Source organism: Eschrichtius robustus, chromosome 8 (assembly GCF_028021215.1).
Source record: "Eschrichtius robustus isolate mEscRob2 chromosome 8, mEscRob2.pri, whole genome shotgun sequence".
Lineage (NCBI taxonomy): Eukaryota > Metazoa > Chordata > Mammalia > Artiodactyla > Eschrichtiidae > Eschrichtius > Eschrichtius robustus.
The window spans coordinates 18,342,616-18,369,334 of NC_090831.1; the positions used below are offsets into that span (position 1 = coordinate 18,342,616).

General features: G+C 46.8%; 1 protein-coding gene across 1 annotated transcript in view; it reads right to left on the bottom strand.

Moving 5' to 3' along the window:
* Nucleotides 1–928: 928 nt before the first annotated feature.
* CDHR3 (cadherin related family member 3) overlaps nt 929–26,719 on the bottom strand; it is a 71,687-nt gene continuing 45,896 nt past the window's right edge. The window contains 10 exon segments of the mRNA XM_068549799.1: nt 929–1,233; nt 2,774–2,822; nt 4,644–4,689; nt 8,168–8,349; nt 10,223–10,473; nt 12,015–12,186; nt 14,477–14,703; nt 16,159–16,257; nt 17,534–17,636; nt 18,887–19,058. Of these exon segments, the coding sequence (XP_068405900.1) occupies nt 929–1,233; nt 2,774–2,822; nt 4,644–4,689; nt 8,168–8,349; nt 10,223–10,473; nt 12,015–12,186; nt 14,477–14,703; nt 16,159–16,257; nt 17,534–17,636; nt 18,887–19,058 (1,606 nt within the window).

Genomic DNA, 26,719 nt, shown 5'->3' on the forward strand with positions numbered 1-26,719 from the left:
GACGTGCACAGTGCTATACCTTATACTAGTAAAAAACTTGGAGCAGCTACCCAAGTGTGGAATGGATAAATGACATGTGGTAGATTCCCTCAGGATAAGAGACACAGTGAAGAGCCCTGCATGACTGGTTCACAGTACAACTGGGTGAATCTCACAGACATGGTGCTGAGCCAAAGGAGCCAGATACAAAAGAACTGGGGAGCTATTTTTCCATTTATAGGAAATTTCAAAAAGGCAAAAGTAATCCGTGACAATAAAGACCCGAATATTGGTTGCATTGGGGAAGAGTCTACCTAGTACCGAGCTGAATGCCTTCGATCTGTGCACTTTATCGCATTATCAGTTTTACCTTAATGAAAAAGAATTAAAGGTATCTAGTGTGTTTTCTTCTTCCCAGGTGAACAACTCATTATTCATCCTTTTTTCCCCACTGCTCTGCCTCTTTTGAAAAAGATTAGACGTGACTTACAATGGTATACGGTGTTGAACTGTATTTATAAGTGAAGAAATCTGGGTGACACTAAAATAAAGGCAGGAAAATAAGGTGAAACCAGGTGGGAGGGTAGTCCTCAGAATTTAAGCAGGAGGTCTCGTGCACTTCCTAGGGGCGAATGGAACAGAGCTTCCTAGAGGTCAACGTGAAGAAGAAACACAAGTCCACACCCACCAGTTAGCAGTCCAGCTGATCAGAGGTACTGAGGCCAGGGCAAAATCTCTCCTGGGCTGTCTCAGAAAAAGGCAACTCTGAGATCAAACCCCTTTCTGTTCATTTTAAAGTCTGTCAAACATTCCACCTGGGACCCTGGATCCTCCACATTTTCAGCCCTCCACCCCCACCCTGCCCTCGAGGAATGTAGGGTGAGGCAGCGTCCCAGACAGTCAAGCTCCCTCCCTGTGCTGTGCTGTGGGCCAGGCAGCCAGACACCGTTCACTTTTCTGGGTGCGGTTTGGGGGACCCCCCACGCGTAAGGGCTGAGTTTCTGTTCTTTGGGGTGCTTGGCTTGCCGTCCTGGTTCCTGGACCACGGGCCTGTATTCTTGGCCTATGCTTTGTCGCTCAGTCCATCTCCTTCCTTGTGGGTGCTCCTTGGTGGCCCGGTCCCTTCCCCAGTGACAGGTCTTCTTGGAGCAGCTCCCTGAGGGCTGGACTCCTTCCATTTTGGCATTTGGGTTAAGGGATCTTTCCACTTTCTGGCTCCAGTTTTTGTGTTGAATTCGTATATTGCCCCAGTAACTAGGGAAAAAAATTACACCACCAATGCATAAACAAAAGAATCCAAATGCTTCTCTGCTCCCCCATCTCCACCCTGCTCTCTTCTCAGCCCCAGGGAAAGATGAAGCAGCTAGAAAAATTGAAAGCAGGCTTGTGAAGAACACAAACAGTCTTCACCAGCCTGCCCTTTCCACGAGCTGAGCTGTGTGGCTCTGACCACACAGGTAGCAAATCTCACGCTTCCCTGGAAAGAAAGGTGTAGGAGAGTCTCAAGGTCACCTCAATGGCAAGATGAGAGGCCACAGAAGTCCTGAACTCAACATGAGCTTCAGATAAGTTAGGTTCAGTTTTTCATGGGGTGACCCATCACGTTCTGATTTGTTTGTTTAAAAAGGTCCCCTGAATCCCTGATATAAACCTGAATTCACCAAGGAAGGAGGAAAAGACTTTGATTTGTATCTATGTTATGTTAGCAGAGATTTGCAGACACAGACACACAAATCTGGCCCCGGTTGAGATGATGCAAGGGAGCCATTTGTATTGTGTCGGAGCCTGCAGACGCTAATTGATGTTTGTTCACATTAGTCCAGTTGGCTCATCTCTTCCTTTTTCCTTCTCTCAAACACACAGACGCAGAACAGCCTCGGTCCTCCCTGGCTTTTGCCGCAGAAGATCTAGTTTCCGGCGTGCCCCTGCTCCTGCTGTTTCCCTACAGCATGAGTGGCCTCTCAGGCAGAGGATCCCACCAGCACTTATGCTAATGTGGGCACATTATGGTGACAAGTACCTAATAATAGAGGGAAATTTAATTCCAGCAGCAGCGGCAGCCTGTCCTGGAGAGGAGCCATCCTCCCTCTGAGGAGGACCAAGCGGAGCCGTTCGCATGTGAGGGTGGCAGGGAGCCAACGCACTTGCCTCCCGAATTTGGTTTCCTTCCCTTTATTCACGTCTATAATTGAGCCTTTGTAAGTGAAGGGATGTGTGTAAAGGAGCTAAATTTGGAGCTGATTTCATGGGGGTGATGAGAGCTCTGGAGGCCAGCTTTACCTTATGTTCATCTTGCTGTCCAAGAAGGAATTCTTGGCCCTGATCGAGGAAAAAAAGAAGCCAAGCTTGCCATTTCTCCATATCTCCCGTTACCAATAGGATGGTGTTTAGAAGCATTCAGAAAGGATGAGGCAGCGGCGGGGTGGGGGGGTGGGGGAGGTTGAGTCCCGGTGAGCAGAAGACACAGTGGGTTACTGAATTCACCAGTTCCCTGAACTGGCCTGTGATTCAGGGAGGGAGGCTGGACAGGGGCGTGGTCCTTGAGTGGGACCCTTTAGGTGGAAACCTGCTGAGGCCTCACATGTGATCACGTGCTTGAGTGTCTACAAGCCAGCTCTGTTTTGAGCTGATCTCACGTTGCGGTGCCGCCTGGAAGGATCAGCACTGTGTAGGCCCGACAACCAAACGCATTGACAGACTGAGTGAAGAGCAGGACGTGGGATATGGTCCTCCATGACTCCACCAGCCTGGAATATGAACAATGCCCTTACGGGCGACACTGCCACTTAATTACCTGGGTCTGCGGCTTCTCCATCAAAGACAGTGTTCATCTGGATTGTTTCCTAAGGAAAAGAAAGAGACGGCTTCAGGCACAGCCCTACACTCCTCCCTCCAGGAGAGGCTGTTCTTCCTTACAGCCCAGGTTGCTTACCCAGGGCCTTCCTGACATTTATTTATTCAATAGGCACTGTGCTAGATGCTCGGGACACATCGGTGAACAAGGCAGGGCTGGTTACCGCCCGCCCAAAGCTTGCAATCAAGCAGGAGCCATTGACAAAGAGGCACTGCAATTTACTGTGATAAAGACTATGATGGGGGAATATAGGATGCTATGGGGGCATGGGGGAACGGGGGTGGGAAGAGGACATTTAATCCAGACTTGGGGGGTAGGAGAGCATCCTGAGTAAACACTATCTAAGCTGCACAGAAGGAAGAGCAGAAATGCCACGCAGCACCGGCCAAGATCGACATCACCTACGTGGGATCTGCCAGGCAGATGTTACGTGCAGGGCAGGCACAGATGAGTCAGCCTAGGCCAATGCAACGTTGCATCTGGGCCCGGCCTGCCTCACCTAAGCCTGGTGTTCCACACCTTATTCTTTCCCCTGACCTGTACTCTGTGCCGCCCTCCAGGACCTGACCTCTGCCCCGTGGAAACACCCCCTTCCCTCACACAGTGCCCTCCAATGATGCTGTTCTTCAGCACACTCCCGAGGATGGTGTTTGGAGTTTAATGGGCCTTTGACCCCCGTTTTCATCACATAAGCCGTTACCTACTCACTTGCCCACAGCTCCCCTCTGTGAAACCAGAAGGAATGGAGATTGTACAGCTTTCATCCATTTGATCAACTCAGAAGCTGCACTTTTTACGGCCAGGGGGATTGATTTATTTAATCGATGAATTTAACTATACATATGTCTAAGTCTCTGAGTGGCATCATCAAGGGTACTGAGACAATAATAAGACCCAGGAGACAGGAGATCACCCCTTCCTCCTGTTTGCAGACCAGTGCTTATAAGCGCTTAGGGGACTGGCCTGAAGCGATACTTCCTCCTCGTCCTGCCTGTCATTTCCCAAATTCATGGATCTTAGATCATAACACAGTCCTATTATTAGGGGTTAGGGGAGACCTGGGAGGGGGTCACCTTCAAGTTCCGTCACTTCCAGTGGGTGGATCAGGTTCAGTGAAAGAAAAATCAGGAGGTCACGTGAGGAGGTAACTCCCCAGCTGTCCTGTGACACTTTGCATTTACATGACTCTTCATAATTTTCCCAGTATTTCCCCACCTGTTATCTCAGGGCAGCTGTTCTCACTCCCATTCCACAGGTGAGGAATCTGAAGCTTAAAGAGGCTGAGGGAGTCCCTGAGGTCAAGGTCATATGGCCGAGAGGGCAGAGCCAGCCTCAGCTTCCCACCGTGCTCTTTTTCTATCACTTTTCCCTCCAGGTATGGAGAAGCAAAGCAAAAGTAAATCCCATTGAAGGCTGAAGCACCAGTTCTGGTCTTTAAGCTCCTCTCCCCTAACTCACTCTCCTGGAGAACTAGTGTAGATAATAAACACCACTGTTCAATATTTATGAAATCTAGTTCTTCTGCAAATATAGCAGCAGACAGGTTCAGTGGAGGGAACAAATTCTATTAGGAGCTCGTCACACAGCAGTCTGCTCCAGTGGCCAGATACAAGCATCTCCCTGAATGATAAACACCCCCGTGGGACTGTGGCAAGGCGGCTGGGGGGAGACCAGAGCCCCCTCCCCAACCCGGCGCCCCGGGGCCAGCCAGCCTCACCGCCGCCTCTCTCTTTGTGTTCTTCATTTCTGCAGGGAAGAGGACAGACAGAAGTTAAGCTTCTTGGACACTAAATTGACCTTAAAATTTTACCCCTACAATGAGATCTCTCTCTCTTAAACAGGATTTGAGCTTAGTACTGCAGGCATAGCAAAGAATTTTCTGTCTCTAGACATGTTTGTTTACCTCCTTCCACCTTCTCAGAAACACAAACACACACTCATAATACACAATTAAAAATTTTTAATTCTTTTTCCAGCTTATTGTCATTACTGGAAACTAGCTTTTAACTGGCTTTATAGGTAAAAAAGAAAGAGGGGGTTGCTACCTTTGTTTGTCATCTGAGGATTCTTTGCATCCATTCCTTATACCCTTTTTACAAAGTAACTAGGATGGGAGATAGTTTGTGAAAAATCTCATTTATTAAAATTATTTCATTCGATATGATCAATAACCACTGTCGTTAAATTTCTAACCCTGCTGAGTTATCCCTTGTGCATGTCAGATGCACACACCTATGGCTGGAGTGATTAGAGCAATCATTTTTCAAAAACACTCTTTCCAGTTCTTTGTCCTGTCTCTCCCCATAGCTTGGAGTCTCCCTGAGGCCACAGCTTTGGAGACAGTGGTGACGTCTCCTCAGATGGGCCTTGCTCAATTCACCGACGCCCTGAAATCACTCAGCTCTCCCAGCCCATCTGACTGCACCCAGCCCCCATTTCTAACTACCCTAACCTAAGTAACATGTGAGAATTATCAAATCCATCACAATCTGAGAATAAAGTATCATTTGTTCTTTAAAAACAGGCATCTGTCTAATACAGAGCACTAGCTGTCCTCAGGAGGGGTCACCCCCTCCGTGTGTAGCAGCAAGTAGATTCTGTGTTTAACCCACGGAGAATTCTCCATTCCTGACCCACTTGGTGGGGAACAGACCTTTAGGTGCTGATGTCGAGCTGATTGGAGGTGACTCAGTAAGGAACAGGCAGGACCTAATGAGATCCAAGAGGGCCAATGGCCCCATGCACCCTGCCCTGCCCTCCCCTTCCTCCAGCTACGTCCGACCTCTGTTTCGTTCCATCCACAGATGATGTGGCGGAAAACCCACCAATACAGGACTGTGCCCTGATTCTCCACCGAGTTGGAACCCTTTTATGTAGTACAACAGAGCAAGCGAAAAACAATAATAGCAACAAACAAAGGTAATCGGCACCGTACATACCTACTTTCTTCACCCTGTATGGGGGGAGAAGGGATGGACAAGAATTAACCTGAGAGCACTCGGCACTGGTACACACGTGACAACATGGGGGCCTTCGGGCAACTGTGCTCCCCAGGATTCAGGGGTTGATCGAAAAAGGGACCAGGGCAGGGGACTAAAATGCAGAATGGGCTCCCAGCCCTGCTCCATCACTGCTGGGTTGGGACTAAGGAGGTTTGGGAGTCTGATAAGTTGGAAAACTATTGCTTTAGAGAACTTCAGGGAATCTATTTTCTCTGACAACACTGAGTGAGGGCATGACGACCCCATCAGACTGCCCAGCGATTCTTCCTGCCTGGTTTTCCTCCCCAGTAGCCATCTGAGCAGAAGATTTGGCTCACAGTGGGAAGGTTCGATGACTAGCAGTTAAACCCGGGCTTCCTGTAACGTGAGGAGCTGGACACCTGGACTCTTAAGACCCTTCCCATGATAACCTTGGATTCTATTATTCTGTGACTCTAATTTTATTCTCTGCTATGGGACAAATATTGGTTGCCATATGGTACAACAAATTGCCAGAGAGGCCAGGTCTGAGTCTGAATTACTAGCTACTTTTTTAAAAGTCAACCATGGGGCTTCCCTGGTGGCGCAGTGGTTGAGAGTCTGCCTGCTAATGCGGGAGACGTGGGTTTGAGCCCTGGTCTGGGGGGATCCCACATGCCGCGGAGCGGCTGGGCCCGTGAGCCACAACTGCTGAGCCTGCGCGTCTGGAGCCTGTGCTTCGCAACAAGAGAGGCCGCGACAGTGAGAGGCCCGCGCACCGCAATGAAGAGTGGCCCCCACTTGCCGCAACTGGAGAAAGCCCTCGCACAGAAATGAAGACCCAACACAGCCAAAAATAAATTAAAAAAAAAAAATTTAAAAGTCAACCATGTCGAAAACAATATTTAGAAGGTAACTGAAACCACCAGGTTCAAGGCGCACATTTAACCATAAATTGCATGTGAGTTGCAGTGTCTATTGGATTACTTCCTGTAAGAACTTCTGCCCAAATCCCATTACAGAGCACCGCCATCCTTACAAGCTTAAGCATCACTCTTTTGGAGCTGGTTTTTTTTTCTCAAATCAATTTGTGAGTAGAGTCCAAATTAAAAGGCTTTTTTAAATTTCAGCAGATGCTCAAGGATTTCTTACCTTGAAGTCAAGGTTGCCAGTAGCAACGAATGTCCCCAATAAATATGGCAAAATGCAATGCACATCTTTATGCTAATACTTATACTTTTATACAGTCTTTCATCCATAGATTTTAAATTATTTGACAGTAGTAGTTAATCTTCAAAATACCTTTAAAAGGCACATGAGTCTTATCACCCATTCTTTATGCTGTTGAGAAATTCCAAAATTCAGGTTCCAATACCTCAAGATACTTGGGTGTACAGAGCTAAACTTAGAATCTAGAATCCTAAGCTCACTGGGACTCAGCCATGAAAAATCATGCAACAAGATTAAAAAAAAAAAAGTGTATTAAGCATTTACTCTACATCAGGAACAGTGCTAAGTGGTTCCTTTGCATTTGCTCATTTAATTGTTTGGTTTTCAAATAAAGAAATTGAGATTCACAGAGGTTGTCATTTGCCCAAAGCCATATACCCAGAAAATGGCAGAGCCAAGATTTGAACCTCAACCTTATCTGACTCCAAAGCTCAGGCTCAGAACCATCACATTCTCATTGTAAGAGCTACTAAGACTCAAGAAACTGGCTCTGGGGAAGCTTGTAACAATTTGATGCTTTCTCCACTTCACTCTAGTACCTCCCTTTAGCCAGTAAAAGACACTCTGCAGAGTGTCACCGAAAGAGGCATATAAGTGAGCAGGTGAGCCTCCCAGGGAGAGGAAGCAGGCCTGCGTTTACAGCCCTTGAGAGGGCCACACGCAAAAGAACAATGATTATTTAGTCACACCAAAGCCCAGTTCAGTCACTGGAGCCGAAAGCTTAATTCCCTTATTAGTTTTTTGTGCTTCCTCTAATTCCATCCCATCCCTTAAATATTCCACAAATAACAGCACGGCATATTCCACTACTACTCACAACCGGCCTTGTTTCTGGAGCTTTTATCCAGGATGAGGTTACCAAGAGGCTGAAGCCCCGATTTCATTGAGCACTCATCAAGGACAGGGCAGGTGCCAGGGAAAAGAAAAGGAACAGTTTCCTGGCCTGGCAGGTGATGAAGGGGGTCCACCAGGACAAGGAGAGCTGGGATGTCTCCCCCCTAGCTCCGTTTCCTTTCTTCATTCCAGGCACCCTCTCTACCCTGTGGAGAAATCCTAACTGTCTACCTTTCCTTCTCCTGACATCACCAGAAGCAGTATCCTCCGAAAGCAAATGGGGAAAGGGCCCAGCCCACTGGCAACTTACAGAGGTTTCTTGTGCTTCCCAGTCTTGCAGGGACAGTGTCTGTGGATGGCTTTGGCCAACAGGACGATCAGGGACACCAGGAGACCCAGAAGCAACATGGAGCCCAAAGTGATGACAAAAGGCACATACCAGGCCGATGGAGAATACACGTTCTTCCTCAGGATCCAGTAGGTGATCCTGGGCTTGAATGACAGGAGGGGGAGGATGAGTGGAGGCTGGTCGTCTGTGACATCAGAACCCTCTCACGTCGGGTGGTTGAGCGTTCATTCTGCTCTTTGTTCTTGCTCTAAACATCGGACATCTGTGTGCTCATCGTTCTCACTCTTCAACCCATCACCTTATTTATAGTCTTGCCAGACATCCATGAGACCGAAACCCAGAAAATGTAGGGAACTGGAGAGCAACTCTAGGCCTAATTTCATTCTCTTTCTTCTCCTTCCCCAAAGCTAAAAATTCCATTGGCTTTTTTTCCTGCCAAATCATGGCATAAGCTAGGGACTAATATAGCTATTGTCTCTCACTGGGAAGGCATGAGCCATGAAAGTTGAGGGGTTTTTTTTGTTTTTTTTTAACACTTTGTAGGCTTCTCAGTGTTCACTCACTACCAGCTGTGCTGCCAGCTGAGCAGGCTGTTATCACAGTGAGACCTCAAGTTCAGCATTTGCTTCCCAGAGAGGGAGACCGATAACAAGCAAGTTATGGAGATTTCCAGGTTGGAGATGTCAGAGCTGGGTTGTGTTGTAAGTTGCAGAAAGGTGGCAATTCCTTACTTGGGGCACCTACTGGCTCCTACCACAACTGAAAGCCCTTCAGGTCACCTAATGCCTCCATTCATTGGGGGTAATATTGACTCCAGCCCACAGGAAAGGAATATTAAGCAGCTCTTGGTAAGACTCTGAGAAGCAGAATTTGACCACCTGTCACAGGTGGCTTTCTGAGGTTCTGGTTCCTTTTCCTCTGGCGTACTCCAAGTATGGGGCTGCCGACCAAGGGCGCAACTTTTACGAGGATCAGGAGGAAAGGGGAAAAAAGGGTCTGCACGAATATAAGCCAGGTCATCCAAGAAGCCAGGGGCGATAATCCTCTTGTCAGATTCCAAGACGCTCCCTTCCTTCATCACACTGATTCTATTGTGGCACCTGCTTATTTTCTTCCTACTGTTTACGACAATCTGTAGGTAGTTTATTCATTGGCACACCTGTTTGTAATCCGTCTCCCCCCTCTAGATCAGAGGCTCTAAAATGCAATCAGAATGGCCTGGAAGGCTTATTAAAAACACAGATTGTTGGGTCCCACCCCACAGTTTCTGATCCAGTAGGTCTGGGGATGTGGTAAGGACTCCAGGTTTCAACATCCTTCCCTGGAAGTCGTAGTGATGATCATGGTTGGATGAGGTATAACTTTAGTGTTGCGGGGTGGGCTCGAGAATTTGCTTTTCTAACAAGTTTCCAGGTGATTCTGCTGCTTCTGCTGTGGGGGCCGCACCTGAGAACCACTAACCTGCACTATAAGCTCCATGAGAGAGCAGAGACCATTTCTGGCTTATTCACCAACGTGCTTGGCATATCATAGGTATTAAATCAATATCTGCAGATTGAATAAGTGGATTTTTTTTGGAGTGGAGGTGGGGAGTAGGGTACAGATTGACAAGTGGTGACTCTTCAAAAGAAGTAGAGAAGAGCATCTGGCAGCTAGCTGCTCTCATGGACACGGACTTGTATTGGCTCTTAAGAGCAAGCAGAGAAGGGCTTGTGAAGGCGGCAACATGTCCATACCCTGGATGGGCAATGCCTGATCTATCACAAGTCTGTGCATATGTGTACCTCCTTCTTTACCAGACTAGGAAAAGTCAGTGGTTCTATAAGCCCAAGGTCTCACCCGGATTTTTTCTACCACCCAGTGACTATTCCGATCCAGCCCACGGTTGGCGTTCCTGGCAACATCCTAACACCTCAACCCTTTTCAGTCCACCCCACATTTCTCCTAGGTCAAGGGGCTCCATCAACATCAATTACAAGGGATGTAACTGGGAAGTCCAGCTCCCAAAACCCTTACCCTGGGGGTTGTGGTGACAATCGTGGTTGGGTGAGGAATGACTCTAATACTCAGCGTCACTGTGCCTGTTTCAACAAGAGCTCCAGCTCTCTTCCTGACGGACAGCAAGTTGTCATCAGTTATGTAGACAAGTAGTTTGTAGTTCCAGATCTTATCAAGCCCACTAGCATAGTCAAAGCGAGTCGCCAGGATCAGGCTTGTAACATTGGACCCGGCGTTGGGAGAGAAGGTGAAATGACCGTTGATGTTGCCTAAATGAGATTTGATGCAAGGATTTTGGGAAAAGGTAGAAAAGAGCATGAGAAATAAGGGTTAGAAGAAAACTACATTCAGTCTTTTTCTTAAACATTCCACCTCAGGTGTAGACTACTTCTGATGTACCAGGGCTGGGGCAGTGATAGGATATGGGCCTTAACAGCACCAGAGATTTCATGAGTACAGAGAGACTCTTGCTCACAACCAGTGTGGCTGCAACGAAAATGAGAGTAGAAAAGGGCACCAGCCCAGGTGTCCAGGGAGAATGGCCACCATCACGCTGAGCCTCAGGCAGAGAGCTAGCAATCCTGGTGCGGCCAAGGCTCATCATCAGCATTAACTTGGTAACAATGTGTAACTCACACTCAGACCAATCAGTGGGCGGCAAGAGGGAGGAGGGGGCCACGTCCCTAGCCATGGGCCAAGTTCACTGCACGCCTTTCATGAAACCGGGTTGGTCACGCCCGTGACAGATGTCCCTGGAGTCGCCCAAAGGAAGGTGCGCCCTGGGCTGGCAGGGACAGTAGTCCCCATCCCCACCTCCCCAGTGGCTCGTTTGGGGCTGCAGGCTCACAGCTTAGGGAGCCCAGAGCAGAGAGGCTGCCCGCCCAAGCAGCTCTTGCTCATTCCTCCGGTGGCTGCAGACTCACTACCAACTAAAAACCAGTAAATGGACCAGAGGATGATGCAATTTTACTCCCGAGCAATGAAGTGCCCCATAAAGGCCTGAGGGTTCTCAGTATGGATTATTTCCATCTCTGGCCACTGCAGTCTCGAGGTGGGCTCTGCCCCTGGGTTTTGTGACACAGCCTGCTCGAGAGGCTTCCTGCTGCTCCAGTGCCGGCTCTGCCAGCGCTCAGCAGGTGGCGGAGCTGGATTTTTCACTCTTTCACGTGAAACTGCTCTGCTTGTTTGGGTTTAAATCTCTGGCCTCGGCACTTCATTAGATGAACTATTTTGGTCTCATTTCCATTGAGGGGTGCTCTTTTTTTTCCCTCCCACAATGGTATATTTTTAAAGAGAGAAAATGAATGGAGCAGAAGAGAATTCCTGAGGACACGTTTCAAAATGCATTTAATCTATTTCATCTATTATTATTCAGAGAGAGGACTGGGATTCCCCTGCCCCCCCTACAAGCTTGCAGGAAAAGAGGTGGGGGAGGAGTTGGACTAAAAAAATTTTTTTAAACGACACTAATCTGATTCATGAATCCTACGACAGGCTGGGAATTGGGGGTGGGGGTGGCGGGTCACCATCAATGGGATTCACTGTTCCTTGGGCCTTTGGGCAGCCAGGTATGGGAGTCTGGGAAGAGTTAGGTGAGAAGGGGAAGCCAAGAGGGGGGGGGACTGGGAATTCCAGAACCATTTGACTCCTCATCCCTGGTTTCCTCATTCAAAACACCCCACCCCCTACACGCTGTGCCAGATCAGTGTGTGAGCTCAGACCCCCACCCCTTCTCCCTAAACAGCTGCTACAGCCTCCAACACCAGGAGCCCTCAGCAAGGGTCCAGGACCACTGACATCAATACCATACCTGGGCCAATGGAGTAACGAAAAGACCTGGGGCTGGAATCAAGGTCAGTACACGTGAGCTTGAAATTGTAAATATTTGTGCCAACTTTCAGATCCACTGGGATGGCCAGGAAGTACGAGTTTGGGGTACAGATTGGTTTTTCATCATTTTCTTCAATGATGTTCACAGTAACCTAGAGTAGCAGGAAAGTGGCCTTACTGAGTAGTTATCATTGAGCCCTTACTGTGTGCCAGGCACTGGGCTATGTGCTTTTTGTGAATTAGTGAGATTTAACCTCATCCGAGATAGATAATATGTTTATTCCCATTTTACAGATGGGGAAGCTGAGGCTTAGGGAGATTAGGTAATTGACCTAAGGCCATTCAGTTGGTGAGTGGCAGAGCTGGGATTTGAACTTAGGTCTGTCTTACTCCAAGCCCTATGCTGTTAACTTCTCTACTGTGTGTTGTGTGTGTACATGCACTTGTGCATAATATACGTAATAATACATTTCCACACCCCCCCACACACATGCAGCTAAACACATATGCTCATCCCCAGATGATGCTGAGTTGTTTCTCCAGTAACGATGATGGATTTATGGTGACCCTCCTGTGCTTCCTTGCTTGCTGCCCCTGTGAGTTGGAAGTTCTGTCTTTAACTTTGGAAGATTGAACAATGGCTCTCAACCATGGCTCCACTTTGTCTGGCCCTCTCCAGACCAAATGAATTGGACTCCCTGGAGGGTGGGGCCCAGGCCTGATTTTTTTTTTTTTCTTCCTTGATTGATTGATTGATTGATTGGCTGCCTTGGGTCTTCGTTGCTGTGCACTGGCTTTCTCTAGTTGCGGCGAGCGGGCTTCTCATTGCGGTGGCTTCTCTTGTTGCAGAGCACAGGCTCTAGGCACGTGGGCTCAGTAGCTGTGGCTCACAGGCTCTAAGCTCAGGCTCAGTAGGTGTGGCACACGGGCTTAGTTGCTCCGCGGCATGTGGGATCTTCCTGGACCAGGGCTCGAACCCGTGTCCTCTGCATTGGCAGGCAGATTCTTAACCACTGCGCCACCAGGGAAGTCCCCAGGCACGATTTTTATGTTCCCCAGCCGATTCTAATACGCAGCCAGGGTTGAGAACCACTGGGATAGAAGGAGGCGACCTGGCTTAGCCGGGGTCTTGTGTGTAACCCGGGATCTCAGCACTGCACTGAGCCGGTGGCGCTGGCCTGCCACAAGCAGGGGCCAGCCTGTTCTCTTTCATCACCGTCTTTTATGCCTGGTGAATTGGAATATGGACTGGGATGCCTGCCAGCACGGAATCATAGAATGTCAGCCCTGAAAGGGACTTATGCGATCATCACCCTTTTTAAAAGCTTATGAATTTTTGAGTCGTATTCATTCTACCTCTGAAATTTGGGGATTTCAGCTATTTCTGAGCCCAGGAATAAATTGAAATGTTCTCTCTAGTTAGCTCCCAAAGTGGACTCCATTCATTCCTCTCAAAAACCCAGGCTAACAAACACGACAATTACCTTCAACTTAACACATCTTTTTCTCAGCTAGCAACGCCAAGCCTTACACATCATTGAAAACATTGTCCCACTAATTCAAAGCAAGTCATCAGAGGAACTGGACTATTCAGGCATTGGGTTATGAGGTGACACTCCATGTGTGAGAGAGAAATCAGGGTACAAAGATAAGCATTGCTCGGACCCCCTTGGCAAATTGGGATCAAAGTTGAGAAATGAACTCTGTCTCCTGACCCTGAACCAGTCATTCTATCACACAGGGCTGCCTGCCGCTAGCTGAGTTCATTTTGCCTTATGTTTTTTCACTTTACTAACGGGAAAGACCAAGAAATAGTTCCCTCTTTGTGACCATCATATTACCCTCAAATATTCCTAACCACTGGCAGCACAGACCTGTCAAAGCCTGGCTCCTCAAAGTACGGCCATGGACCAGCCGCATCGGCACCACTTGGAAGCATGTTAGAAATGCAGGTTCTCAGGCCCTACTCAGACCTACTGACTCAGAAATGCATTTAACCAGATTCTCAACATCAGAGGTTACAAAGCAGCATAGCGCTGTGTCAAGCCAGATCATTTTAAGACCTATCCCATCTGGTGTGATGGGGCTCGGGGTAGGAACAGGGTAAAACTACTTGGGGGCGATGCACAGCTACAGCCCACCTCAGCAGCAAGGGGGGATTTAAGGGCAACAGGAGGAAGCTTGTCCCCCAGGGTGGCCATCCATCTCAGCGCTCCTCCCAGTCACCCATAAACGTGGGCTTACAGATGTCAATCTTTATTTCCTGGCACTGTTATGGGTGTCCGATTGTGCTGTCCGGGACACCACTAGCCATTTCTTGTCATGTCTGCAGGAGGTGCCCTATTAAGATCCCTTGTTGCTACGGCCACACCTGGAGGGCGCCAGGGAGACCCGAAGTCAACCACTTGGGCTGGTGTGAACGCACCAAATAGCCCCACTCACAGTGACTGAGCTGCTGTCCTCGCTGTTGGTGGCCTGGATTCTGAGAATATAGATGGGCGTTGTCTCGTAGTCCGCTTTAGTCACCAGCTGGAGTTCTCCCGTTTGGGGATTAATCCAAAATATGTTTGGGTAGTGCTGGCTGGCCCCTCCGGTGGAGATGGAGTACACAATGCCTCTCTGGGGGAAGTCTTTATCTGTCGCTTGCATCCGTCCAACCCGGGTTCTAGCTGGAAGAATAAAGTACCTGCGATTACTGCTGAAAATAGTATCTGAGATTAGTCCTGCTTTGGGGGTGAGAGGAGGAACCAGGAGCAGACACTCTCAGTACCATGGGCAGAAAGACTTTTGGGGGCCTCTTTGCTGTTCAAACTCTGTATGTTTTACATCTTTTAAATTCAAATGACGCTAATGACACCCACTAGGAAACTGGCCGTATGATTCAAGCAGTACTGCGAAGTCTAAAAGACAATTCATACCCTCATATAGACTCCAAGCACACCAATTATTATATGATCCTAACGCTGCAAAGAACATTCACATATACATCTTTTTGCAGCAGTGTTGTCTTTTTTATTTTTCAAATTTTCTATAATGAGCATGGGTTGCTCTTATAAAACAAGATGAAAAACATAATTTTTAAGGGTTTAGCAACAGGATGATTGGAATATTTTTGATTTTTAAATCCTGTTCCATTTTGCTTACTTTACAAGTCTTGTTGGTGGGCTGCTGGACTTCTGGCTTGCTTGTTTTATAGAAGTTCTTCCTCATAAATTATACTCCTCAAGGGCAGGATCTTCTCTTATTCAACTATATAGAACAGCACTATGTGCTTGACCCAGAGTAGGTGATTAATAATTGTAGCAAGATCTGTGAATTCATAAAAAGCCTATTCCTGTTGCACTTATTATTCACTGGATAAGGCATAGGGAATCGACAGCGTTTTCTTCAGACCCTCTTTTTGCGTTTTGTTTAAAATGTAATGTCAGGAAATGGAGCTCATCATAAAGAGAGAGAACGAAGTGAAGAGGAGATCATTTTAGAGGGAGATTGTGGGGTTTGTTTTGTTTGGTTTTGAGTGTAGAAGCATCCACAATCAAAGTCTCAAAGACGGTGGTGAGGTCTGATTATTCTAGAGTTAACAGTCTCCCCTTCACTGGGAGAGACGGGGAGAAACCCAGCTGGAGTGGGGCGGAGCCTGCAGAAATGGAGGCGTCCGAAAGGGCGGAAAAAGAGGCCTCCAGGGAATCCTTCAAAGGCAGAGAGAAAACATCTTTATTTTGTTTTTAAATGAAAGAAATCTAGAAATGGGAAGCCTTCTCTCTATTTTTAAATTTCAATTCTCTGAGTGAGCTGGATAAAAATCACAGTGGAGACCAAGGGAAAACTTAGGCTGCAAAAAGAGAGGATTAGCGGAATCAGGCACCCAGACAAAGAGGCAATCAGGGGGTTCAGAGACACGCAGTTTAATCAACAGTCTTCCAAATCTGGATTTCACCTGAAGGGCTCCTCCACAGTGAGGAGAATTTAAAAAGAAGTGAGACATGCAGTAAACAGGAATCAGCTGTGAGTCGCTGTGCACAGCACCACCAGGGCCTCTGACAGCGAGCCTCCCTCTGCCCAAGCGCGTCCCGGTGAAGGGGTCTGTCGAGAGCACCGGAGTCTGTGTCTCGTCGGTTACTTACGTGGGCTTAATTCCGACACGGCAAATACGTAGGATGGGCTATCAAAGACAAGAGGAAACTCATTTTCTGGGCTTGTTAGGATATAAATGTAGATATTATCTACAAACGGAAATAGGAAAAAAAATTAAATCACAATACAGGCATCCCTCATTCTGTTGCGTTTTACGTACTGCAGTTTGCAGATATTGTGTCTTTTACAGATCGAACGTTGTGGCAACCCTGTGTTGAGCAAGTCTATCGGCACCATGTTTCCAAGAGCATTTGCTCACTTTGTGTCTCTGTGTCATGTTTTGGTAATTCTTGCAATATTTCAAACGTTTTCCTCATTATTATATTGTTATGGTGATCTGTGATCAGTGATCTTTGATGTTACCATGGCAAAAAGATTATGACTCGCTGAAGGTTCAGATGATGGTTGGCATGTTTTAGCAATAAAGTATTTTTTTTAATTAATTAATTAATTTAATTTTTATTTTTGGCTGTGTTGGGTTTTTTCGTTTCTGTGCGAGGGCTTTCTCTAGTTGCGGCAAGTGGGGGCTGCTCTTCATCGCGGTGCGCGGGCCTCTCACTATCGCGGCCTCTCTTGTTGTGGAGCACAGGCTCCAGACGCGCAGGCTCAGTAGTTGTGGCTCATGGGCCTAGTTGCTCCGCGGCATGTGGGATCTTTCCAGACCAGGGCTCGAACCCGTGTCCCCTGCATTGGCAGGCAGATTCTCAACCACTGCACCACCAGGGAAGCCCAGCAATAAAGTATTTTTAATTAACGTATGTACATTATTTTTTTAAGACAATGCTATTGCACACTTAACAGATTACAGTATGTAGTGTAAATGTAACTTTTATATGCATTTGGAAACCAAAAAATTCATGGGACTCGCTTTATTGCTTTGTGCCAAGCCAAAGAGTTTGAATGTGAACTTGACAGCTATGGGGAGACACTCAAGGGCTTTCAGCGAGAAGTAATACGGTGGCATTTGCATTTCCTGAAAATCACTGTCAGAAATGTGGTGGATGCGTTGGAGAGGGACAAGACTAAAGGTGGGCAGAAAGACTCTTGAATGTTGTAATTCGGCTCCGAAAGAGGAGGTTCTGCATTAGAGCAATACTAGTGGGATGGAGGCGTGGCGGAGTCAGGGGGAAGGCAGCAGATCCTCGAGATTTTAGTAGGTGACACAGAAGAAAGGACTTGGAGACTGATTAACTGTTCTTGGTGAAGGACAGGAGGAGGTTGGGCTGATTCTGAAGTGTTGGGGCTTTGGAAGTCTCCTTTTGAACATAAATACATCCCCAGCCCAAGCCCAAGCATTGCCCAGCACAGTTTAGTCATTGCTACTCAAGGAAGATGCTTCATGAAATAAACCAAAATGATACTTGCTTTTATAGTAAGGAGGGGCAACATCCTGCACCTGGATTATCACAGTGTATTTATTGCCGGCTGCTAGATTACTTGGATTTTCATAATCTAGATCACCAATCAACTAGATTAAAACAGAGAGATCAGATTACACAGAATAAACAATCCTTTTAATTGAACTGACATTTTCATGTACTGTTAGTGGACATGTAAATTGCAAAACCTTTCTGGAAAGCATTTTTTCCCATAGGAGGAGCTTTAAAAAGTTATGTCCATGCCTTTGCTCACTGCTAGAGAACTTAATTGAAAGAATTTATCAGGAGAGAGAATCTGTTTAAAGATGTTCATCAAGCACTATTGGCCAGCATAGGCTCAAGATTTCAGGTTAAGTCAAAGAGAAGCATGATACAGAATCCTACATGCAAGGTTATTTCCATCATTTAGAATACTTATGCATATATGTATAGACTATACATAAAATCTGTGCATAGGGAAGAAGACAAGAAGGAAATATATCAACATGTTAATAGTGGTTATTACTGAATAGGAATGCCTTTCTGTGTTTCCTACATTTTCTACAGTGAACATGTATTAATTTCTCAAACAGAAAAAAATAGAAGTTATTTTTAGTTGACAGAATAAAATTGATACGCCTTTTTGGGGGATGGGAGGTGGAGAAGGGGGTGTTTGAGAGGATGGCTAGTGGGCTGCTTGCTCTTCTTCCTGAGGCTTTATCTCTGATGCAAAGATCTCCCCCATCAAGACCACCCCCCTGTAAGACCTCCACCTTACCCTGCCCTTCTACCTCTCTCCTCCTTTCCCCCCAACTCTCCAGTGGGAACCTTGTTGTTAAATGTCTCACACAGCTCATTGAGACCTGCCTTTTACTCCCATTCTTTTTCCAATTATGTATTTGCCCCAGTGGAGATGCCCCTCTTTTTTGGGTCTCCAGTGGTTCTACAGTGCGGAATTTAGCAGGACACACTCATGGCCCTGGCCCTGCTGTCTCTCACCTCACACATCTATGGCAAGGAATGAGCACTGAAATAAACAAAAGTGCTTGAGCCCAGAGGGCACTGATATGTGCCTGTGGAAGCACGCTAACGAGGCACGCAGCCTGCAAACCATGAGCTATGCAAGAAAGAATCCAATCCTTAGCACCCCAGGCATAACCATGCATAACAAACAATTCCTGGAACTTGGGTAAAATAAAGAGCAAATGGGGAAAACAGAGTCACTGTTAAGTTTGTCAGTTACAGTCGCTTGGAGAGGGAGTTACTTTGGAAATTTCTCTCTATGGGGCAGCAAAAGCACTATGCATGTTAGACCAACTGCCCCAATGCCCTTTCGATGATGCAGTGACCGTTAACTGACCACGATTTTCCCAGAGCCAGCTGGATCCTGTAAAAATCTGCTGCTGCTGCCCACTCCAGATGGCGTGGTGAAGTTGAATTGGTTGTTTGGTACTTCACTGTCATCATCAAAGCAGAACTTGTTCAGGTCCAGAAGCAACGTCCCCGTGGCTGCTCTCTCAGGCACCATAATGCTGGCGAAAAGACACGATTCAATATTTCCCCCCCAACAAATGGTGACTGAGCATTCCTTCTAACACAGGCCCCAGGCTAGACACACCGGCTTTCATTTCAATTGAAAGCAAGTCCATGGTTAAGGCAGTACCTGCCTAACTGGTGTCCCCACTCTGCCCTTGACTCCTTTCAGAGGATTCTTAACACAGCAGCCAGAGGGATCCTGTGAAAATGTCAGATCACGTCGCTCCTCTGCTCCTAAATCGCAAGGGGCTCCTGATTTCACTCAAAGTCGTAACTCTGATCTACAGCATCTTTCATGACGTGCGCCCACCCCCACCTCCACCCCTTACCTGTCTGAACTCATCTCCTACTAATTCTTCTTGTTCACTCTCCTTCCACCCTGGCCTCCCTGTGCTCCTGGACCCTCCCCAGGCTCTGGCCTCAGGGCCATTGCACTTACTGTGCAATGCTTTCCCCACAAATGTCCGCAGGGCTTGCTCTTTCCCTATCTTTAGTCGCGAATCAAATGGCACCTTCTCAGGAGGCTCCCTGGCTACCCCAACTAAAATGTCAACGCCCCCAGCCCATTGCTCCCTCTCCCCTTCCCCCCTTTAGGTTTAATGCTTGGTGCTTACCATTTTCCAATATACTATACAGTTTACTTACATATCCTGTTTATCACCTGTTTGCCCCCAAGAATGTAAGCTCCACAAGACTGGGGATCTTTATCTGCTTTGTTCTTGGCACACTCAAGAAATATTTGTTGAGTGAATGAATGAATGGTAGCTTATGGGAGTAGCACAGGAGTGAAGAAGAATATAAGAGAAATAGAAATTCTGCCCCTGCCTGTAGGAATTGATAATCTGGTTGGGGGGGATCGCTGTACCCCTGCACCCCTCCCTCCCCTCCCATGCTTAGAAGACTGGAAATTCCTCCACTTGTGTTCTCATGGCTTCGAAGTCATAGAAGGGCCTCCTGACACCTTAGCATCATTCATTCAATAGAGGCTTATTAAAGGTTGAATTCTGGGTCCCAATCTCAGTTCACTCCAGCGGGGAGGCAAATAGTATGCAAATGAGTAAAGCTGCCCCCAAACTCAGAGCCATCTGGTCAAGCCCAGCGTGGAGTGGGAGACTCTGAGGAAGCATGGTAACACCTCTAGACCCATTAAGGGACTTCACACGTCTCCAGGTTTCAGTTTTTCCATCTATAAGATGGACATGTTGATTAGCTTTTGCTACATAACAAACCAGCCCAAAACCTAGTGGCTTAAAACCACAGGCGTTTATTCTTTCTTACAACACTAAGGGTTATCCATTCGCTCTTTTGGTTCCAGCCCAGCTTGGCTGGTCTCTCCAGTCACTGGCAGCTCGGTAGGGGCTAGATGCTCCAGGACAGCCTCACTAACAGGTGTGGTGGGAAGGTGGGAGGTCTCTGCTTCATATTACCTCCCATCCTCCAGGAGGCTAGTCTGGGCTCTTCTCATGGAGATCTCAGGCTTCCAAAAGTAGCAAGTCCCAATGCACACACACCTTTCAATCCTCTGCTGCGCCATGTTTGTGAATGTTCCGATGGCCAAAGCAATTCACCTGGTCAAGCCCAGATTCAAGGAGTAGAAAGAGATACCCATCTCTTGATGGGAGGAATGGCAAAATCACACTGCAAAGTGGCTCATGTACAGGCAAAGAGGAATTTGTGTGGCTAGTATTTTCTTTCTCTTTTTCTCTCTCTCTCCTTCCTCCCTTCCTCCCTTCCTCCCTTCCTCCCTTTCTCTCTTTCTTTCTTTCTTTCCCTACCACAATCATGTTTTGCTTTGGGCAGGATTTCTTACAAAAATATATTGGGGCTGCCAGGAGACTGTGCCTGGAAGACCTACAGCTGCAGGAATAGAATGACCACAGACCCCAGCTGCTCGGCTCTGAAATCCATCATTGTATTTGCAGTGAGGTCGTGTGCCAACGACAGGGCAGGGCAGAGATACTAAGGCAGACTCATTCCTGTCCTGTGACAGCTGACTTTGGCTCCAGGACTCCCCAGTGCCCTAGCCAAGTTCATGGACTGCAGAACAGACTAGAACATTCCCACGCACGCACCCTCCCTCCTTCCTTTACTCAGGTCAGACTTGCATCACGGTCTGATGACCCTCGCAGCCTAGCCTAGCTCTCTCCCCATCTTCTCCCACAGGCATTTCCACTAATAAAAGCCTCGCACATTTAATCCTGTCTTGGCATCTTGTTCTCAGAGCATCAACACGTGTCTCTAATCCTCTGTACTATCACCTCTCTCTGCAACAGAATTATGCTGCTTTCTACGTTCCACATCAGCTCTTCATGGCAGCTAAAATGGGCTTAGCAAACATGGAGCCAAGTCTGACGGCAAGGTTGTTTTTGTGCTGCTGAGGGTAACTGGGTTTGCTGTGGGAAAGCGGTCTTTCTCACAGGTGTAACTGAATCTCCACGATGTCTCTGTCTCAGCAGGACTGGAGTCCGAGCATTTCCATTCTTGTCTTGGTGGCACGATGTCGTGGTTTTACTCATAAATACTTAGAATAGATACTATTTGTTGAATACCAACTATATGTGGTATCCTACCAAACACTTTAAAAACTCTATCTCTCATCCCCTCATTGCCTAGAGGTTTGTGTTCTTGCCCCCATTTTACAGCTGAAGAAAGATTGGTTCAGGGTGGTTTCAAGACCTGTCCCAGAAAGCTGATGCATCCAGGCACCATCCTCTTGTCAGTGTTAAGAGTCACAGTAAATTTTACTTACGGTTCTATCAATGACACTCCAGGCCCACAGAGGGTTCAGGGATCTGAGCCTTGATTACAAGTCTGCAGAAGCCGGAAGGTTGCATCACCCAAAGACTCTAGGGTCCTGAAGCCAGACATTTCACGCCCTCCAAAAGAGGCCTTCACACTTGGCCCCTTAGGGCCGCCTGGCATGTTCTTTTCATTTTCCCCCGCCACTTGGTATTTTTCCCCTAAACGCATGACTTGGAAAACCACTCCCCCCCCATTCATCACTCCCTGCCTCAAAGGCGGGCTGCCCTCACTCCCAGCCATCTGACCACGGTTCCCCCCCCACTTGGAGGTGACAGGCCCAGCCGACGTCCTCTGCCTCTGGCTCACAAACAGCTTGCGAAGCGCTTTCAGCCAAGCGCCTGACAATTTACAACCAGAGCGGCTCTGTCACGGGGCCTTTGATGCTTCCATCAGGGCCTTGGGCTCATTCATCACCAGCCTGGGAAAGCCGCAGGGGCTGTTTCTGTCTCTCGGCCGCCTGAGAGCCTGCGTGGACCCACGGGGATGGCAGGGAACGTGGCACGAAGCCACCTGCCTCGTGGGATCCACTGGGTGCTTGGTGCCCTCCCAGCCTATTCTACCTGCTCCCCCAAACTCCGCTGCAGAGACTGTGCCAACAGCCCTGAAAAAAGAGTAAATATTCAGGGACAGGGCTGCCAGAGCCTGTGGCAGCGCCAGTGCTGTTGTTTGGCTTGCTTTTGACCTGCCCGGGTGCTTCCACTCTGGTGTGGTGGGAATGGACAAGATGCTAGGCATGGGAGAGTGGTGGGTGATGCAGGTCAGGGTTTCCCAGCCCCTCCCTGGAGTATGCAAATGAAGCTGGGGTTTGGGAGTAAAAACTCTCACTTTCCGGACTGCAGAGGGAGGAGCCCTTTTGTTGCCCCTCCTCATATCTTGGCTTTTACAGGACGACTGCAAGTTCCTCCCACTGCAAAAGCCCAGAGCCCTCCTGGAACATTGTTTAGAGTTACCTTTAGTAATAAATACAATTAGTTCAGTTACTGGCTGGCGTTGACCTTCAAGGCTAATTTGGAGAGAAGATTATCAAGGGCAGGACTCTGCATGGGCTTGTCTGGACAGTCTAGGATATTCAAAATGTGATTTTACCAGCTAATATGGAATGCAGTTTGTAAACTGTCATCTCACACGTCAGGGGACTCTGGACCACAGGAAGCCACAGTACACACTTACCAGAAATGCACTGAGGGGAGAAAATTGACCAGGAAGGCTGGAGATAGCACAGTCCCCTCCAATCATTGATACCCAGAATTCTTACTCTTCAACCATCTTCCCCCACCTCTTAGGGCAGGAGAATGAAGGGGAAAGCAGGAGGGTCTAGAAGAGCAGGACATGAGCAGAAGAATTTCCCAAGATGCACTGGAGCCACCCAAGGGCACTAGCATAGCTTTAGATTTTCAAAGAAGGTGCAAGAGTGACTCTGTGGATCACCTCTACTCCATCCCAGGGACCAAACTTCTCTTAACAGTGGTGGGTTTGATTTATGCAGAAAATGGTGTGGAAGTCACGGTCCTAACTATCCATGACAACTGTTCTCACCCATCAAACAGACTCTGTTCTTGGGGTTGGGATAGGAGCCTATCACATGGTCAAGGCCATTATTGATTTGATAGGGGCCTCAGCAAGAAGCAGATGGCAAATTAAGATAATTCTGGGAGGGTTTAGTAAAGGGACTGTTACAACGTGTACACACGGTACATGGAAACTTCAAAGGATGGTCTAGGTCTAGGAAGAGTGGGCCTCCCTTTCCACTGCTAGGCCTCAAGGAGCCAGAGGAGGGAGCAGTTGCTGAAACCGGAACCAGGGACAGAGGGTGCTGTGCGCAGAGGGCGGCCTAATAGGAACTGAGACCTTCAGGAGGTGGAGGGGCTCATGCCGCTGACAGGGAGGGAGCCAGGGGATAAATACCCTGACTTCACTCTCCGCCTCATTCCAGGGCTTCCCGTGGGCCAATGGGAAGGTGCAGGGCAAGGGAGCAGTTGATTTCCATAGAGGTCAGCCTCCTGGGGCACAGAGCAGGGTTGGGGAGGCTGGGAGCTAGATCTGAAGAGGCAAGTAGGGTATGTCCAGAACAGGGTTTAGCTGTTTTGATGCCAGGCTCAAGGCCACTTGATTCTTAGCGCTATGCTGGGCATGCCAGTGAGGAAAACAGGGGGACATTGAAGAGCATAATAAAGGAGTTTGTATTTCTACTGCTTATCCTAGATCATCTTTGTCTAGGGTCCTTTGTCCTTTGCATGGCCACACTATGTATCGGGTCTATGTCCAGAGTTACCTAGAGCTTAAAAAATGAACTTGCAAAAGCAAAGATAATCTCAGAGGGAGACTCTTTCCCTATTCAGCTTTGCTCCAGACACAGGACACTCTCTCAGTAAGGGTCGCTGCAGAGGTGCCCTCCCCACCCCCAGGAGGAACCACCTTCAGACTCCCAAGAAACTGGAGACTAGGTATTAAGAAACCACAGAGATGAAGCTAACCTGGGGAATTACTCATCTTGTGGCATTGAGACAAAATAGTTAGTGGAAAGACAGTACTGTTTTGCAAGAGTCATATTAACCCAGAATCACAAGGGACTTCATTGATTTTTTTAATTTTTGACTTTTATTTTATTTATTTTTTTATACAGCAGGTTCTTATTAGTCATCAATTTTATACACATCAATTATACATGTCAATCCCAATCACCCAATTCATCACACCACCACCACCACCCCCCAGCCACTTTCCCCCCTTGGTGTCCATGTGTTTGTTCTCTCCATCTGTGTCTCAATTTCTGCCCTGCAAACCTGTTCATCTGTACTATTTTTCTAGGTTCCACATATATGCGTTAATATACGATATTTGTTTTTCTCTTTCTGACTTACTTCACTCTGTAAGACAGACTCTAGATCCATCCACGTCTCAACAAATGACCCAGTTTCGTTCCTTATTATGGCTGAGTAATATTCCATTGTATATATGTGCCACATCTTCTTTATCCATTCATCTGTCGATGGGCATTTAGGTTGCTTCCGTGACCTGGCTATTGTAAATAGTGCTGCAATGAACATTGGGGTGCATGTTTCTTTTTGAATTATGGTTTTCTCTGGGTATATGTCCAGTAGCGGGATTGCTGTATCATATGGTAATTCTATTTTTAGTTTTTTAAGGAACCTCCATACTGTTCTCCATAGTGGCTGTATCAATTTACATTCCCACCAACAGTGCAAGAGGGTTCCCTTTTCTCCACACCCTCTCCAGCATTTGTTGTTTGTAGATTTTCTGATGATGCCCATCCTAACTGGTGTGAGGTGATACCTCATTGTAGTTTTGATTTGCATTTCTCTAATAATTAGTGATGTTGAGCAGCTTTTCATGTGCTTCTTGGCCATCTGTATGTCTTCTTTGGAGAAATGTCTATTTAGGTCTTCTGCCCATTTTTGGATTGGGTTGTTTGTTTCTTTAATATTGAGCTGCATGAGCTATTTATATATTTTGGAGATTAATCCTTTGTCCGTTGATTCATTTGCAAATATTTTCTCCCATTCTGAGGGTTGTCTTTTCCTCTTGTTTATGATTTCCTTTGCTGTGCAAAAGCTTTTAAGTTTCATTAGGTCCCATTTGTTTATTTTTGTTTTTATTTCCATTACTCTAGGAGGTGGATCAAAAGAGATCTAGCTGTGATTTATGTCAAAGAGTGTTCTTCCTATGTTTTCCTCTAAGAGTTTTATAGTGTCCGGTCTTACATTTAGGTCTCTAATCCATTTTGAGTTTATTTTTGTGTGTGCTGTTAGGGAGTGTTCTAATTTCATTCTTTTACATGTAGCTGTCCAGTTTTCCCAGCACCACTTATTGAAGAGACTGTCTTTTCTCCATTGTATATCCTTGCCTCCTTTGTCATAGATTAGTTGACCATAGGTGCGTGGGTTTATCTCTGGGCTTTCTATCCTGTTCCATTGATCTATATTTCTGTTTTTGTGCCAGTACCATATTGTCTTGATTACTGTAGATTTGTATTACAGTCTGAAGTCTGGGACCCTGATTCCTCCAGCTCCGTTTTTTCCCCTCAAGACCGCTTTGGCTATTCGGTGTCTCTTGTGTCTCCATTTTAAGATTTTTGTTCTAGTTCTGTAAAAAATGCCATTGGTAATTTGATAGGGATTGCATTGAATCTGTAGATTGCTTTGGGTAGTATAGTCATTTTCACAATATTGATTCTTCCAGTCCAAGAACATGGTGTATCTCTCCATCTGTTGGTATCATCTTTAATTTCTTTCATCAGTGTCTTATAGTTTTCTGCATACAGGTCTTTTGTCTCCTTAGATAGGTTTATTCCTAGGTATTTTATTCTTTTTGTTGCAATGGTAAATGGGAGTGTTTCCTTAATTTCTCTTTCAGATTTTTCATTATTAGTGTATAGGAATACAAGAGATTTCTGTGCATTTTGTATCCTGCAACTTTACCAAATTCATTGATTAGCTCTAGCAGTTTTCTGGTGGCATCTTTAGGATTCTCTATGTATAGTATCATGTCATCTGCAAACAGTGACAGTTTTACTTCTTCTTTTCCAATTTGTATTCCTTTTATTTCTTTTTCTTCTCTGATTGCCATGGCTAGGACTTCCAGAACTATGTTGAATAATAGTGGTGAGAGTGGACATCCTTGTCTCGTTCCTGATCTTAGAGGAAATGCTTTCAGTTTTTCACCATTGAGAATGATGTTGGCTGTGGGTTTGTCATATATGGCCTTTATTATGTTGAGGTAGGTTCCCTGTATTCCCACTTTCTGGAGAGTTTTTATCATAAATGGGTGTTGAATTTTGTCAAAAGCTTATTCTGCATCTATTGAGATGATCATATGGTTTTTATTCTTCAATTTG